The 16651-nt window shown below is 52.5% G+C and overlaps 1 protein-coding gene across 1 annotated transcript; it reads right to left on the reverse strand.

The window, feature by feature from the left end:
• Positions 1-372: 372 nt before the first annotated feature.
• On the reverse strand, positions 373-9111 carry Calm3 (calmodulin 3). Its single transcript, XM_008821863.2, has 6 exons — positions 8844-9111; positions 4757-4787; positions 2501-2644; positions 2304-2410; positions 1980-2115; positions 373-1883 (listed from the first exon to the last, which is right to left on the reverse strand). The coding sequence occupies exons 1-6, from the start codon at positions 8844-8846 to the stop codon at positions 1855-1857; spliced, it is 450 nt and encodes a 149-aa protein (XP_008820085.1). The 5' UTR covers positions 8847-9111; the 3' UTR covers positions 373-1854.
• Positions 9112-16651: the final 7540 nt, after the last annotated feature.

Here is a 16651-nt window from a genome sequence, read left to right on the forward strand (position 1 = left end):
GCTATACCTGCTGGGCAGTGACATACCATTGGGAGGCCGCCGTCAGGATCCACATGTGCAGAGCATCATTCTCTGCTCTTACCCAGCCAGTTTTTTGGCCCCTCATGTCCTGCTCTCCTGTCACAGGGCTGTCCACACCCACTGTTCCCCCTGGCTCCAAGGCTCTTCCTTCCCCTTAGGTCAGATACCCACTGGTCTTTTAGTCTTGGCTCAGTCTGGGCAGTCTTGCCAGCCTGCTGCCCTGAATCCTCTATTCTGGAGTGATGCACCTTCTATACACACAGCCCCAGAGCCCACTATCCACAGGGCATCCCCTGCCCTCAGTGATCTGTAGACAGGCCGAGGACCCCGAGGACAAGAAGAGCCCAGTCAGGTAGTCACTGTATTTTATTGGAAAACATTGATATATAGTCTTCTTCACAGCTTGAACTGAACACAATATTGCCCGGTTTAAAAAAAACAAAAACAAAAAAACCAAAACATTCTGCAACGTCTGTCCACACAGCCTCACGCCTACCTGCCCTTGCCCTCAGCTGGGTCTCCTGCTATGCCCTGTCCCTCCCTCCCTCCAGGCTGCTGCCAGGGGCTGGAGGAGAAGAGTCTCAAAGCTGGGCAGGTCCCAGGAAAAGCCACTTCATCGACCTGGGGGGCCAGATGAGAAGAAAGGAAGCGAACCCAGACTGAACTGCCCACGTTGACTGACATGTCCCAGAGGCAAGTCAGAAGCAAGGGCGCGGATCATGCTCTCCGCTGGGGAGTGGGGCAGGCAGGGAGGGCAGAGGCGGCACAAGCGGAGGAAGCGGTGCCAAGTCACCATGGACAGGTGGGAGGTGCCTGCTGCTCTGTGTGGCGGCCCACAGAAGTGTTTATTGCAGGTTGGTTCTCGTGAGCTTGGGAGGGCTCTCCCCACCCTTCAGCTGGCCCGGCATGTGTGGGACTAAATGAAACTTTGAAGGGGCAGAAAAGGGAAAAAAAAAAATCAAGGATCACCAGCACATTACAGAGCGACCATCCCCACATCCATTCCTAGACGGGGCCCTGGGCGGGGCGGGTGGCCAGGGCGCCATGGGGGAAGCGGCATGGGATGTTAGCACCAGGTATTTACAGAACAGCAGGAGATCACTGGAGGGCAAGTGTGATTGGCAGCATAGCCAATGACAGCCCCTGCCCAGCCTGACCTCAGAAAGCCAGCCAGATGGTTCCAGACCAGCATCAGCGAGACCCAAGTGCTGTGCCGCCCACTCTGTCTGTCCCCTCCAGGAGTGAAAGCATGTCAGCTTCCAAGCCTTCCTGCTCCTTGCTCCCCTGGGCCACATCCAGTCACTGCCACACTTCGAGCTCCTTAGTCCTGGAACGCCCCCTCCTGGCACCCCGCCCCATAGGCTGCTGGGTTTGCACATGGAATCACAGGGCTGGGTGCATGCAACAGTGGCGGAGGGCATGCGCCTCTGCCTGGTGAGGGCCTCACTCCGCTCCCTGTAGGGCCAGGAGAAGGCCGACAGCCACCCCAGCACCCAAAGGACAAGCAAAAGGAAACAAACCGAAATGAAGAGAGCGACCCAGGCTGGAGGGGTAAGAGGTTCCTCCAGGGGAATGGAGTTCACCTTATGAATGCATCAGGCCTGGAAGGTGGCAATGGAAATGGGGAGGCCAAAGGAAGCGATGAGGGGCATGGACGGAGAGTCAGGAAGGAGAAAGAGCAGTCATGCAGCTTGGGACAAATCTTTTGTTGCTTTATCAGATTCTCAGTCAATCAATTGGTGTTTGCTAGAACCGGGGAACGCAGGGGAGTGTTGAAGAGAGGAGAGCGCGAGAAGAGATCAGGAGAATGGGCATCGCCAGCTGCCCAGGCGTTCACTTCGCAGTCATCATCTGTACAAACTCTGTCGAGAGAAATGGAGGAGTTGAGTCCACCAGCAGGGTGAGTCCCTGATGCCCCACAGGCATCAGGCGCAGAGGGCCCAGCCACCATGACTCACCTTCATAATTGACCTGGCCGTCTCCATCGATGTCAGCCTCTCGGATCATCTCATCCACTTCCTCATCGGTAAGCTTCTCCCCCAGGTTCGTCATGACGTGACGCAGCTCAGCGGCACTAATATAGCCATTCCCATCCTGGGGGTTGGGGACAAAGGCTTGTCACTCAACTTCCTGTGGTGGAGAGCTACAAGGAGCAGGAAGTGTCACCTGCCATACTGAACAGTAAGCAAGGGGAAGGCGGCCTGTGGGTGAGCTGCCTAGGGCTGCAGCTTCCAGGAGGAGCTTCCTGCTGTCCGTCACAGGGCCCCATTGGGACTGCTTACCTTGTCGAAGACACGGAAAGCCTCTCGGATCTCCTCCTCACTGTCTGTATCCTTCATCTTTCTGGCCATCATAGTGAGGAACTCTGGGAAGTCAATGGTCCCATTCCCTGGAGAACAAAGGGAAGCAGATGTGACTCCGGAGCCCCCTGGGGATAAAGGGAGAGCAGGGTGGGTGGCCCTCGCTCTCAGGAGCTCACCATCAGCATCCACCTCATTGATCATGTCCTGAAGTTCAGCCTCAGTGGGGTTCTGCCCCAGCGACCTCATTACGGTTCCCAACTCCTTGGTGGTAATGGTGCCATCTCCATCCTTGTCAAAGAGGGAGAAGGCTTCCTTGAACTCTGGGGAAGGAAAGGAACAAGCCAGGAGTCAAGAGGTGTCAGAGCCACCTGATGTCCAGGCACAGGACTTTCTCCCTGGAGGGCTCTGGGGCCAGGCCTCGGGGCAAGGCCACCCTTTCCTCAAGGTAGCACCCTGCCTTCTTTCACTCTGCTCCAGTGGGTGAAGCATCTCCTTAGCCCATCTAGCTGAGTGAAATGAGCCGACAGCTGTCTCATTCTGCTAATTCTCTATTTCTTCTTGGTCCCTGGTTTTGTCCTCTCTCTTGAATGATGCAATGGACCAAAGTGAGAGAATGGATAAGATCCAAGAGAATTCTTCATCTGAAGTTCAATAGCCAAGGTCAGCTGGAGGGAGGGGAAGGGGACACTTCGGAATGCCTCCGGCCAGTCTCAAAAGGAAACGTGGCACCAAATTCCTTCTGTTGGGCACTGCCAGCTCAGTCCCCAGCTGCGGGTGCCACTGCCTTCCAGAGGAGCTGAGCCTGAGGGGGTGGTGATGTGTGGGGTGGTCGGTGGCAGAGCTAGGCTGACGGACAGTGTGTGGGGTTGGGGGATGGAAGGCAAGGGGACATCTGCCAAACCAGGAGGATGAGGAGTGTGGTGCCGAGTGGGAAGGCCACAGCTGGGGCTGCATCAGGAACGGGGAGAGAAGCACGTGGCTCCTGCTCTCCCACTGGGCCCACTTTGGCACCCAGAGCTCCCCACCCCCAAACTCTCTGAGAACAGATGCCTGGCAGCCTGTTCCCAGAGGGTGTGGGCCGGGGGGAGATGGTGGACAGTGTGCTAATGGGGATAAAAACTGGAGAGTGTGTTTGTCTTTACAGGAGGCCCAGGGTGGGGGTGGCAGGGACATACACCGCTGGCCAACTGTGACCTGAACTTCTGGGCCCTGGGGAAATGGTCCAAGTCTCCTTGGGGATGCTGTCATCTCCCTGTACTGAGATCTGGCTCCTGGGGAGGCACAAGGGGTGGGAGCGGGGAGTGGGTCACGTGGCTCCTGAGCTCATGACCAGTAAACAAGGGCAATCTTTTGGCTTTCCCTGGTGGGTCTCCACCTGCCTGGGGCCAAAGTATGACTGTTGAGGGACAGCAGAATGCAGGAAAGCAAGTCCATTTCTACCGTCCCTCACCCAGAGGCTAGACCTCAGTCCTGGTTATAGAGCCAGCAAAGCTGGGGTCAGGGACCCTTTCTCTGACTCCTGCCTCTGGTCTGCTCTGTGGCAGTCCATGGTTAGGAGATAAACCAAGAGTTGGCCTTTGGCTTTCTGGCAGTACAGGCTAGGGAGGGCCAAAAACTTGGAAACATAGTCTGTCACAGGATGGTTCCTACAGCTGGGTTTGGGTGGTAGAGCTACAAAAATAAATCCCATGGGACCTAGGGGCTTCTTGTAGCTAATGGGTAGTGCATGAGAGCTTACTTATCATTTAGGCAGAAACAATGTATGGGCTGCCTACCATGCTCCAGGTACTGAGGATATGGCAGCAACCAACAAACCACACATCCCACACTCTGAGCTATGCTCTAGTGACAGGCAACAGAATTCAGCTAGCGATGGCCCACAGGACAGGCAGAGCCAGTGGTGGAGAGCAAAGGGATTGCCTGCCTGAGGGCTGTCAGGGAGGCTGAGTTCTGGAAAAGAACAGGGAGCTGCCCAGGGACAGGGCTGAGAGAGCATTTCCGGTGGAGGGAAAAGCCAGCCAGTCAGCTAGCAAGCAGAGGTGGGAGTTTGGAGTCATCCTAAAGTGGGACAGGAGGGAGGCAAGCATCCAGGAGGGGAGGTGGGGGGCACACTCCACAGCTAAGCTGGCTGGAGCTGGAAGGGACAGCTGGCTTGGCCTCCAGGGGCTTATTTCAAGGCCCTACGTGAGTTGTGGCCAGAGGAAGCACACAAGATGGCACTGATCACCTGGCCAAAGTCTGAGTGAGGAGAGTGGGGCGGGTGTGATGGTGCCCCTCGGAGCTCTTCTGCACAGGCACTGACATTCTGAGTCACAGGCCTGGCATGAGGTGATGTAGATACACACATTCATTAGATGTGGGCTCTAGGTAAGATCTGACTGGGGACACAGAAGCGTGACGATGGGAGCAGGGTGACAAGGTGGCAAGCTCACCTGCAATCTGTTCTTCAGTCAGCTGGTCAGCCTGGAAAAGCAAGAAGGACAGTTAGTCACTAGGCCACCCACCTGCCCTGGATGTGGCCTCCTCACCCTGCCTAGCCCCCTATGCTGAGGTCAGTTCCACATGGCATTCCTGCTGGGCAAGGGGAGTGTGTGCCTGAGTCAGGGCCTGGGATAAGTGGGACTCATAAGCAAGCTGCAAGAGCGAGCTAGGCTAGGACCCCAGGCCTGCCTGGGCCAAGGCCGCGGCCTAGTCTGGACCCAGTGCACCACTGCAGGAGCCCCAGAGGTCGAGGCAAGAGCAGCTGCCCTAGAGGCCTTATCGAGCAGCTCTAGAAGGCTCCAAAGCAAAACAGGCCAGTCCTTGGGTAAGGCAGAGGGAAGCTGTCTGGGGCTCTTTGCTAGTTTCTGTGTCACCTATTTGAAGGTGCTAGGCCCAGGCAAGGTGGCCCCAAGTGGCTCCAGTGCCTGAAAGAACCCTGGTCGGACCTGGGACGACACTCTCCTCACAAACAGGGAAGGCACAGGGTACCATTTGGTTCTTTCTTTTGGGCAAGAGGGGCTGTGGCAGGCAGCATGGTAGCAAAGGACTGAAGATGGCTTGGCCTTCAGCCTTGCAATTTCAGCGCTGCAGTTTTTAACCCTATCTAGCCCAAGCCACTTGAGGACTGGTCAGCAGTGGCAGGCAGGCCTGGCTGCATGCAGGGTTGTGTGGAGAAGCTGCAAGGCCCAGCTCTTCCTACACTGGAGCCCGGGAGATCTCGGGGTATGGAGGTCCTAGAGGAAAGAGTGAAAAGGGGGCTGGATCAACTTCTAGCTTTAAACTATTAGGCCAGTTTCCTTTGATTTTCATGAATTCTGCTAAGAAGTTCCCACCATCCCTGGACCACTGTGGGTCCAGATGACATTCTCTTCCCTTTTCCCATGAGGGGAGGGAACGCCAGGTCCACAGCAGGATTCTGGCCTTGAGTTTGCAAGCCCTAGAAACGGAAGTCAACTACTGTGGACGGTGCATCCTTCTACTTAGGGTCTAGAGCCTCCAGCAGAGGGTACAAGCCACTGCCTGCCCCAACCCTGTTCTGGTCTTAAAAACAACAAAAGCACACATGAACATATTCATATATATGATGTGTATCTAATCTAGAGGAAGAGGAACTTGAGGATCAAACCCCAAATAGGCAGTATGGGAGGGGAATCAAAATGATGGAGACAGAGGTGCATGTGCAGAGATGGCCAAATACCACATATGTACATTCTGGAAAAGTCTAAAGGAAGGCCAAATGGATACACTTATGCATCACTATCAAAAGCAAGTCAGAGTGCTGGGCTCCTCAATGCCAGCCCAGTGGCCCAGGCCGAGCCCTCATTCCATCTGCCAATCTGAGCAGCAGGGCAAAGGCACCCTGGCCCACCCCTCGTTCCTGACACCTGAGGAGCTGCTCTGGGAAAGTGAGCCGAGGATGGGCTTCTGGTTACTAAGGCTAGCTGGTGCTGGGGGAGGGGAAGAGGAAGCAGAGAAGCCTCAGGGAGGAGGGCTGCCAGTTCATCTGCTTTTCATTCTCTAGCCTGGGCAAAGCAAACCCACTCGGGGCCCTGCCCACCGCACAGTGCCTGTCTACAAGAAGCCTTGCTCTCTTCTCCTTTGGTGGCATTAAAAGGGGCTGGGGGCAAAGAGGCTGCGACAGGTTGCAGAACAGCCAAGAGTGGCTCTGTAGGCCAGTGTCTGCCTTTCCTCCCCAAAGAGCTGGAAGCTGCAGAGGAGGTTCTGTCACGGTTGCTGCAAATAGGCGTGGCTCTGCATGGAGGGCCTGTCAGCCTCTCCCTGACACCCAGGAGCCCTCTCCCCTGCTCCATCAAGGAAAGGCCCCATGCTGGGATGCAGATCCCAATGCAAGGCTGCTTGTCTGGAAAACTGAGTGTCTGAGAAGCAATGCTGACCACTGCTGGTGGCCCTTCCTAGCTGATTGTTAGCTTTTGCCCCAGAATGACCCAGCTTGTCTGCTGCTTCCCAAGCCCTCATCTCAGGCTCCAGAGAGGGGCTGGGCAAGAAAAAGCGGCTTGGGGTTGGGAGAGAAGAGGGGATTATTTCTCTGCCTCTCCCCAGCCCCCAGCGGGAGCCAGAAAGCAGTTAGATGAGATCAGAAATGGAGGCCAGGGCCCCTCATCCAAGCCAAGGAGGAGCCACAGAGCTCAGGCCAAAGTCCAGGGCCAGTTACCAGGGACTTGTCCCTCCCACACTTTACTGATTCTAACTGGAAAGAAAAACTGGTCAGGGCCAAAGCTGGGACCCTCTTTTGAATGTGGGGGGGGGGCGGGGGCTGCTGGCACCTGCCCTGTTGTAGGGCCCCCTTAGCAAGGTTCTGCTGGGGGAAAATGGGGTTGTGGCAAGAGGAGCCCTCAGGTCTGTGTCAGCAGGATGAGATCTGATACATGGTGGCGGCTGCCTGTCCTCCCCAGCCTTGCCAGGGAGGGTGGTGCACACGGTTCCCAGGCTGAGCCTGGGGGAACTGAGGGTGTTGTGGGTGGCAGGGAAGTAGTCAGCTGCTTTGCTCTCAAAAGCCCTAGCTGTGGGAAGCACAAGTGGTCCTCGGGCCTATAACAGGGTACACTGAAGTCTCCTCTGGCAAGCTCTGCAGCCCCCACCTGAAGGGATGGGAACGGGCTCCGATTGTCATGGACGCCAAACTGTACTGTATTGCACTGTCATTTGGCACAGGGAGGAGGAGCAGAAGGTGCGTGGAGCTGGAGATCAGGAGAAAGGCAGCTCTCCTGGCCTGGAAGGGACAGTGAGGGGGCGAGGCTTCCCGGCTTAAGCAAGCTGGCTCATTTAATGCACCCCAAACTTTGACCCCACTCCTATTTCATGAGGCTTCAGTGCCCAAGAGGGGCCTGAACAACTCCGCCCACCTGCTCCCATTGCATGGTGCCTGCAGCCTGGCCAGCCCCATTCTTCCCAGGCAAGGGGTACCCCATAGTCACTCCCTTGGGGCCTCTGCAGTAGCCCACTCTCCACCCAGACTTAACAGCCTTTGTGTCCCAGCCTTTCCCTAGGAGACTGATGGGAGCTACCCACACCCACCTCCAAACCTAGGCCCACTTCAGCTGGCTGCCATTCATTTTTTCCTCCACCACCGCCCCCCCCCCGACCGCCCCAGATCCCTGTCCAATCTCACTTCCCACCACCTAAACCAAGTCCTCCCCTCCACCCCTCACCTTGGAAACCCAGTTTTTCACTGACCCAAACAAAACATTCCTCACCAGCCCTCCCCTCAGTCTCTCTTCCTAGTTCAACAGCCTTAACCCATTAGTAGCCTCAGTATCTTTTCTAGCTACTCTCAAATCCTGCACAGGGCTCCCTGGTTCCCTGCACTACCGATGATCGCATCCCCATCCCTTCAAAACACCTCCATGACCCCGATCCCCCTCAGTCCCTCTCCCAGTCCCTGCAGACTCCAAGAGCATCTTTAGCCTCTGCTGCCACCCACCCCCAAGGCTCGTCACCTCAGCTCGCACCTGACTCTTCTCTGCAATGCTTGTCCTTGGAGACCCCTTCCCCGACCGGGGTCTTGGGTGCAGAAGTGACCCCGGATGCTCATCTTTGATCCTCTCTCCTGCAGACTCCCCAGGAGACGATCGGCCCCCTCTCCCACTCGGGCCCACCTACCCACGGCCATCCCTCCAGGAGCAGCCTCCAGCATCCTCCCAGGACCTAAAGCCTTCATCAGGATGCAAACAGGACCCCTGACCAACGTTTCCCATTTCCTCCAACTGGGAAGGGGGTGAGGGTGTCTAAACATCTCACTTCGGAGACCAAGCACCCCGTGATGCCTCTTTTTTATGGGAGGGGGTCTCGATGCTCCCCACCTGCTGCCGCAGATTTGGGGGAGCCCATCAACCTCACTAGGTGCTAAAGTCGCTTCTGGAAGTCTCAAGGCTCACTTGGGGAACCCTCTCCCCAAGGGGCCCGGCCTCCCCCCTCCAACCCGGGGCTCGCTCGCTGTCCTGAAGAGAGGTGGGTCCCCGCCCAGCCGCGTCCGCTTCATCTCCTTCCGACCCCGGCCCGCCGGGCTGCCTCACTCACCATGGCGAGGCACTGGGTGTCCGGAGCGCGGGGATCGAGGTTCCTCTGGCGGCGGCAGCAGCTGCAGCAGCTCGAGCTCTGCCGCGCGTCCGCGCCTCCACACTCTTAGCCCGCAGCGCGCGTCGCCGCCGCCGCCGCCCGCCCCAACGGTCCCTCAACGGCCGCCGCGCGCGCCCCGCCTCGCCCGGGCTCCGCCCCGCCCGGCTCGCGCGTCCTCGCCGCACTGCGGCTTCCTGCGGATTCCTCCGCGCCAGGGACGCGGAGTTCGCTGCTTCTACCGAGCGCAGGGAATGTGCTTAGCGGGCACGCGCACACGCGCTCCCCGCCGCGGGGACTACTTCCTGTCTGCGCGCTCCGCCCCTTGTAGCCACGCCGTTTTCCTCTCTGGCGGAGGGGCACAATCGGCAGTGCGCGACGTGTTCCTCTGTAAGCCGCACGGCTATTGGTCGAGCCTCATGGCGGAAATGAGAGCGCGACTTTGATTGGTCCGACCTTCCCTGCAATGCGTCAAAGTGGGGCGAGCCACCGCGCGGTGAGTGTGGGGGGGGCCCAGCCGTGGGGCTCAGGAGAGGTATGAAGAGGCGAAGCCAAAACTGTCTATTGGAGACGCCAATCATTGTCTCTGCGTCTGGGGAAGAGTAGAAAGGCTGGAGAAAGATGCAGAAGGAGTTTTTCGCTTCTCCCTTTGAACAAGCAGAAGATGGTTTGATCCAAAATCCTGGGCTCTGGAGCCCTGCCCTCCAACCAGCCTACACCGGGACCGGGTCTTCAAGGTTCCTCCCACCTCCTGAAGATTCCGCCCTCTACACATACATCACGCAGCAGGTAAAGAGGCTTGCTGCCAAGCCTCACAACCTGAGTTCGATTCCCAGGACTCACATAGCGGAAATAGCGAATTGACTTCCGCATGTTGCCCTCTGACCTCCACACCCACGCTGCATAAATGTTAAGTAAATAAATAAATAATAATATTTTAAAGATGCACCAGGCCAGCATATGGGACCCCCTTCCCCCCCCCCCCTCCCGTCTTCACTCTTGATCTGGTCAGGATCTGTGAAGTTGGGAACGTCCAGAACAGTCTCTGGAAACAGTAAACATAGATTAGGTACCTGCTGTATGCAGAGATCCAGAATTTGGTTGGGGCTGGGGACATCACACTTTTTTTTTTTTTGGTCTTATTGAGATAGGGTCTTCCTGCAGCCCCAACTAAAACTCACTATGTAGACCAGGCTGGCCTTGAACTCACAGAGATCCGCCTGCCTCTGTCTCCCGAGTGCTGGGATTAAAAGTGTGTGCCACCATGCCCAACCTCCTATCACAGTTCTTAAGGATTCTTACATCATCTAAACGATGTGACTCCCTCCTTATTCCAAGTTTCCAGCTGCAGGAAGAAAAGAACCATGGGAAGAGTAGCTGGGATGACTGTTTGTTTATTCAAGTGCAGATAACATATTCTCCAGTTTAGAATCAGAGGTGACCGGGTCTTGCACAGCGCTTCCCCCACTGCAGTGACTGGCAGAGGGGCTGAACCAGGATTTTTGGCTTTTAGAGCTTCTGGGGGCAAAAACCTTTTTCTTTGAGGGGACTTGGGATGCTGTGGGAGAATAGGTTCTTCCTGAAGATAACCAACCCTCTGTGGCCGTTTCCCAACTCCCATCTCAGGAAAGAAAGTGTGTCAAATTGACACAGTATAACTCTTACAAGCACCACCCCTCTTGGCTGCATATTCCACGTTCCTTTTTTGTTTGTTGTTTTGAGACAGTGTCTCCCTGTAGCCCTAGCTGGCCTGGAACTCACTATATAGACCAGGCTGGCCTGAGATCCACCTGCCTCTGCCTTCCTGAGTGCTGGGACTAAAGGCATGCGCCATTACACCTGGTTCTTTTTTTTTTTTTTCTTTTGAGACAAGGCCTCATGTAGCTCAGGCTGGCCTTGAACTCACTCTGTAGCCCAGGATGACTTTGAATGCTTCATCTTCCTGCCTCCACTTCTGGAGTACTGGGATTAAAGGTGTAAACCACCATGCCCAGCTTTATGTAGTGCTGGGATTGAACTCAGTACCTTCTGCATGCTAGGCAAGCACTCTACCAACTGAGTCACATCCTCAGCCTCAAACCCCACCAAGCACTACTTTGAGCTAACAGTCTTTGGAAAATAGCATCAGAGATTCCAGTTAACAGGCACTGTATTTTTCTCTGAATTTTTATTCCTCCCCTCTTCTAGTGATTGAAGTTTTACTGACTACATTGCCACCCAGAGTAAAAACTACTTTTCCCAAATGACTTGGCAGTTCAGTGTGGTCCTTTGACTGAATTCTAGCCCAAACTATACAAGTAGAAATGATATGTTCAACTTCTAGGTTATACCCTTAAAAGAGTTACACGGAGGCCAGGCAGCACTCTGGAGGCAGAGGCGTGGGGGGGGTGTCCTCTGTGACATTGAGGCTAGCCTGGTCTACACAGCAAGTTCCAGGCTAGCTGGTGCTACAGCTTTTTTTTTTTTGAGACAGAGGGATTGAAAGTTTGAGGCCAGTCTGAGCTACACAGCAAGACCCTGTGTCAAAGAAAAGTTTAAGAAAACTTCGCAGCAGATTATTTCTTTTTAAAAAAAATATTTTTTTCTTTTTAGCTGGGCGTGGTGGCACACACCATTAATCCCAGCACTCGGGAGACAGAGGCAGGCAGATCTCTGTGAGTTCAAGGCCAGCCTGGTCTACATAGTGAGTTCCAGGACAGCTGGGGCTACAGGGAGACCCTGTCTCAAAAAGACACACAAAAAATAATTTATTTCTTTCTGTGTATGTCTGTGTTGAGTATATATGCCCAAATGAGTGAGTCCAAACAACCATGGAGTTTTTACCCTTCAAAACTATTAGCCAAAATAACTCCTTCTTCAAAACTATTAGCCAAAATAACTCCTTCTTCTCTTAGGCTATTTATGGAGCTGGAGAAATAGATGGCTTAAAAGGATTTACTGCTCTTCCAGAGGATCCCAGTTTGGTTCCCAGCACCTATGTTAGGTAGCTCACAACCACCTGTAATTCCAGCTCCATGAGATCTTTCACCCTCTTCTGGCCTCTGCAGGCACTGCGTTCACATGCACATACACATAAATTAAAACAACAACAACAAAAATTTAAAGTTGTTTATATTCACGCCAGTCAGGGCTGCATCATAAGAATCTGTCTAAAAAAAGTTCCTTTTTTTTTTTTTTTTTTTTTTTTTTAGACAGGGTCTCCCTGTAGCCCCAGCTGTCCTAGAACTCACTATGTAGATCAGGCTGGCCTCAAACTCACAAAGATCCACTTGCCTCTGCCTCCCAGGTGCTGGGATTAAAGGCGTGCACCACCACACCTGGCCTAAAAAAAGTTTATAAGAGGTATTTTACTGTAGAGATTCAAAAGTGACTGACAATATGCAAAGGAATCTGTACAGTGTGTGTTATTTCGTGCCTGGCTTCCTTCACTCAGAATCATGTTTTCAAGGTTCATCCGTGTGCTAGCACATACCAAGGTGTCTTTTCTTTTCTGTGACTGACTAATATTTCATTTTATGGACTCAATCCATTAATCAGTTGATGGATGTGAAGTTGTTTCCACTCAGCTATTGTGAGCATTCAAGACTTTGTGTGAACATAATTTTTCAGTTCTGTCAGATGTTTTTGTTCTGGGTAATAATACGGTGTCTCTATAGTTGACTTCTTGGGGACTGATCAAACTATTTTTCAAAGCAGGAGTACTACTTTACAATACTGTCAACAAATTTTGAGGGTACCTGCTTTTTATATCTTTGAAATTTGCTGTTGTTGGGACTGGAGAGATGGCTCAATGGTTAAGAGCACTGGCTGATCTTGCAGAGGACCCAGGTTTGATTCCCAGCACCTACATGACAGCCAACAACTGTCCTTAACTCCAGTTCCAGAGGAATCTGATGCCCTCTTCTGACCTCCATGGGTATTGCATGACACAGGTGCACTTAAACACATGCAGGCAATACACTTATACACACAAAATAAAAATCTAAATAGTGTTTTAAAATTGCTATTATCTTTTTGTTTGTTTTGAGAAACAGTCTCATGTAGCCCAGGCTGACCTTGAACTTACTGTGTATCAGAGGATGACCTTGAACTTCTGATCCTCCTGCCTCTACCTCCCAAGTGTTTGGATTTCAGGTGTATGATATCATGTCCAGTTTATGTGGTCCTGGGATCAACCCTAAAGATTGAACTCTAGGCAAACACTCTACCAAAAACTGTCAGGAGGATTTAATGAGATTACATAACACTCAGGATCTGCTAGTCACGATTATTAGCTCTCCTACTCCACTCCCAGGCTGTTGAGCACCTCTTGTCAAAGTCTTGGGTAATCCCCTTGAAAATATATTCATAGATTTTTGAAGTTCTCTATCAGAGAAACCTGGGTTTAATATGAACATCATGGCTCCTGCAGTTCCTGACTGTGTGACCTTGGGCAAGAGACTTAACCTCTCTGCTCTTAGAAACCTTTAAGGGACTGAGGTAAGGATGGATGGAGAGCCTGCACGTGCCTGAGACTCCAAGGCCAGGACGGGTCCTCAGTTCACACATGTTCCACCAGAGGGCACGCTGATGAATATTCCATCTCCATCTCTGAACCACCACTGCCCCAGCTCTGACCCTCAACAGAACCAACGTCTTTGTCAAGAAATAACCAGAGCAAAGTCACAGGCCTTGGTTTCTATCCTGCTGTGGGAGGAAAGTACCGACAAGCCTCTTCTGATTCGGTGAGAATCATGTATTCCTTTTAACAACAGAGGTGATGGATGTCACCATGGGAACAAGAAAGCCAACCAATCAGAACCGCAGGCTTCCTTAAGTGGTGATTTTCCTCAGGTTATGGCAATGTTTTGTGCCAGAAATGCACAAGACTCTAATTTCGGTTATCTTCCCAAGGACTGCCTTTACCACCGAGCCATACCTCCAGCTCTCTCTCTCTCTCTCTCTCTCTCTCTCTCTCTCTCTCTCTCTCTCCTTCTTTCTTTCTGTGTTTTTTTGTGTGGGTGTTTTTGGTGGGTGAGGAGTGGTGGGGTGTGGGGGAGTGGTGCACTACGAGTCAGTTCTCTCCCTGCACCACGTGGGCTCTGAGGCTCAGACTCAGGTCATCAGGAGAGATAGCAAGCACCTTCACCCCCTCAGCCATCTTGCGGAGCTTTACCTTTTGTTTGTTGGTTTTTGTTTTTTGAAACAAGGTCTCCCTGTAGCCCCAGCTGGCTTGGAATTCTCAATGTAGACGAGGCTGGCCTCGATCTCACAAAGATCCACCTGTCTCTGCCTCCCGAGTGTTGGGATTAAAAGCATGCACCGAGCTACTTATTTATTTGAGACAGGGTTTTGGTAAGTTGCCCAGGCTGGCCTTGAACTCTCTTCTGTAGCCAGGAAGGACTTGAATGTTCAAATATCCTGCCTCAACCTCCCTGAGAAGCTGAGATTACAGGGACTGGTTCCCCCACCCAATGTGTATGTGGGGTGTGTGTGTGTGTGTCCGTCCCAGGTTGGACCACAGCCTTACCATCTTGACTGATTCATGGTCCTAGAATCCCCAGTGAGGGTCTGGGGTGTGGTTCAGTGGTAGCACCTGGCTAGGATCCCCCAGTGAGGGGCTGCGGTGTGGCTCAGTGGTAGATTGCTTGCCTAGCATACTCCAGCCTAAGGTTCAATCCCTAGCAAAAGAAAAAAAGAACAAAAAAGGTCCCCTCTCACCTCCCTAGCTCTGTCTCCAGGAATTCCTCACAGATTTGGCTACATCTTTCACTTTCTTGCTAGTTCACAACTTGACTTCTCCACATGTCTGTGTTGCCCTGGGAGGAAGGTGACCACATTTAGAAAGTAAATATGTAGGATGTAGGTGGTTGGAATGGCTCAGTGGGTAAAGGTACTTGCTGCCAAGTCTATCCATGGGAGTTCAATTCCTGGGACCCACGTAGCAGAGGAAGAGAACGGACTCCCAAAAGTTGTCCTCTGACCTCCCCTACACTCATGCTGAGCATGAACACCCCAAATAAATGAATGTAATAAGAATCTTGAAGAAAAGAGAGCAGAATACATTTGAACCTCTGATTAACAGCAAAAGGGTATTTCTTTTTAAAGTTTATAAGTATGTCCCAAATGGTATATGGGTTATACTTACATACTAAGCAGTTATTTATCTGAAATTCAAATTTAACTGGCTTACTTAGGTTTTTTTCTTTCTTTATTTTTGTGGTGCTGGAAATTTGAACCCAGGGCATTAGGAATGTGACCCAGCTACCACTAAGCTACATCTCCAGTCATTTAAAATGTTATTTATGGGGATGGAGAGATGGCTCAACGGTTAAGAACACTGACTGTTTTTGCAGAAGACCCAGGCTTGAATCCCAGCACCCATATGGCAAGTAACAACTGTCTTGTACTCCAGTTCCAGGGGATCCAGCAACCCTTTCTGAGCTCCATGGGCATTGTACGACACAGGTGCACTTACCTACATGCAGGCATAACACTCATACACATAAAATAAAAATAATAAATAAAATATTTTTTAAAAGCCAGGCGTGGTGGTGCACACCTTTAATCCCAGCACTCAAGAGGCAGAGGCAGGTGGATCTCTGTGAGTTCAAGGCCAGCCTGGTCTACATAGTGAGTTCCAGGACACCTGGGACTACAGGGAGACCCTGTCTCAAAAAAAGACCAAAAAAAAAAATTGAGACAGGGTCTCACTAGTAGCCTTGGCTGGCCGGGTTTTTGCTATGTAGACCAGACTGGCCTCAAATTCACAGAGATCTACCTGCCTCTGCCTCCCAAGTGCTGGGACTTTATAAAGGCGTGCAACACCCCACCTGGTTTAATTTTTAGTTTTGAGGCTGGGGTTTCATAAGCAATCCCAGTTTCCTTGAATGCACTATAAATGTAGGTCAGGCAGGCCTCGAACTTCCATTCCTCCTGCCTCAACCTCTGTCGTTGAAATGACAGGTATGTGCCACCATGCCCAGCAAAGTACAAATTTCCACTTCTCAGCTAGTCGGCTTGCTACCGTTGCCCACCAGGTGGCACTATGGGCATATTTATGATTGGCTTCCTGCCTCCTAAGATTTAGGCCCCTCTGGGATCTGAGCCTCCTTGTGTGTAGTTTGAAAGTGGGGACAGCCTCCAAGAAATTGAATAGAGAAAACAGCTAGGCTCAGGTGTGGGCTCAGGTCAGAAGAAGAGTCTGGCTGTCCTCACTCATCATCTGGCTGCTGTTGGGAGCAGGAGGGGGCTGATGTCTGCAGCACAGCCTCAAGGCCTGAGCCTTCACTCTGCAGAGGATAGTGTTCAGAGGTGGAGGTACACCTGAGATACCCGCGGCCCCAGCTGTTCCCTGGTGAGAGCCACAGACTTTAATAAATCCGAAGATAAAGCTGGGCCTGGCACCTCTCACCTGTTATGCCAGCACTCAGGAGGCTGAGACAGGAGAATCACCATGATTTTGAAACCAACTTGGGTCATATAGAGACTTCTGGGACAGCCTGGTTTACAGAGTGAAACCCTGTGGGAAGAAAGAAAGAAGGAAAGAAGGAAGGAAGGAAGGAAGGAAGGAAGGAAGGAAGGAAAGAAGGAAGGAAGGAAAAAAAGAAAACAAAGGAAGAAAGTAGTTATTTGATACTTGTTTTTGCTTTGTGATTATGCAGATGAAAGCCAGGTCCTCATGTGTGCTAGGCAGGTGCTGTACCACTGAGCCACACCCCAGCCCCTCACTGGGGGATTCTAGGCAGGTGCTCTACCACTGAGCCACACCCCAGCCCATCACTGGGGGATCC

This window comes from Nannospalax galili, unplaced genomic scaffold (assembly GCF_000622305.1).
Source record: "Nannospalax galili isolate Female #2095 unplaced genomic scaffold, S.galili_v1.0 scaffold432, whole genome shotgun sequence".
Taxonomy (NCBI): Eukaryota; Metazoa; Chordata; class Mammalia; order Rodentia; family Spalacidae; genus Nannospalax; species Nannospalax galili.

Excerpts from the sequence above, each read along its gene's own strand:
- Calm3 (XM_008821863.2), bottom strand. Across the intron at positions 2,645-4,756 it reads GACTGAAGAACAGATTGCAG|AGTTCAAGGAAGCCTTCTCC; the intron begins GTGAGCTTGCCA and ends TTCCTTCCCCAG. Across the intron at positions 1,884-1,979 it reads CGGCCAGGTCAATTATGAAG|AGTTTGTACAGATGATGACT; the intron begins GTGAGTCATGGT and ends TTCTCTCGACAG.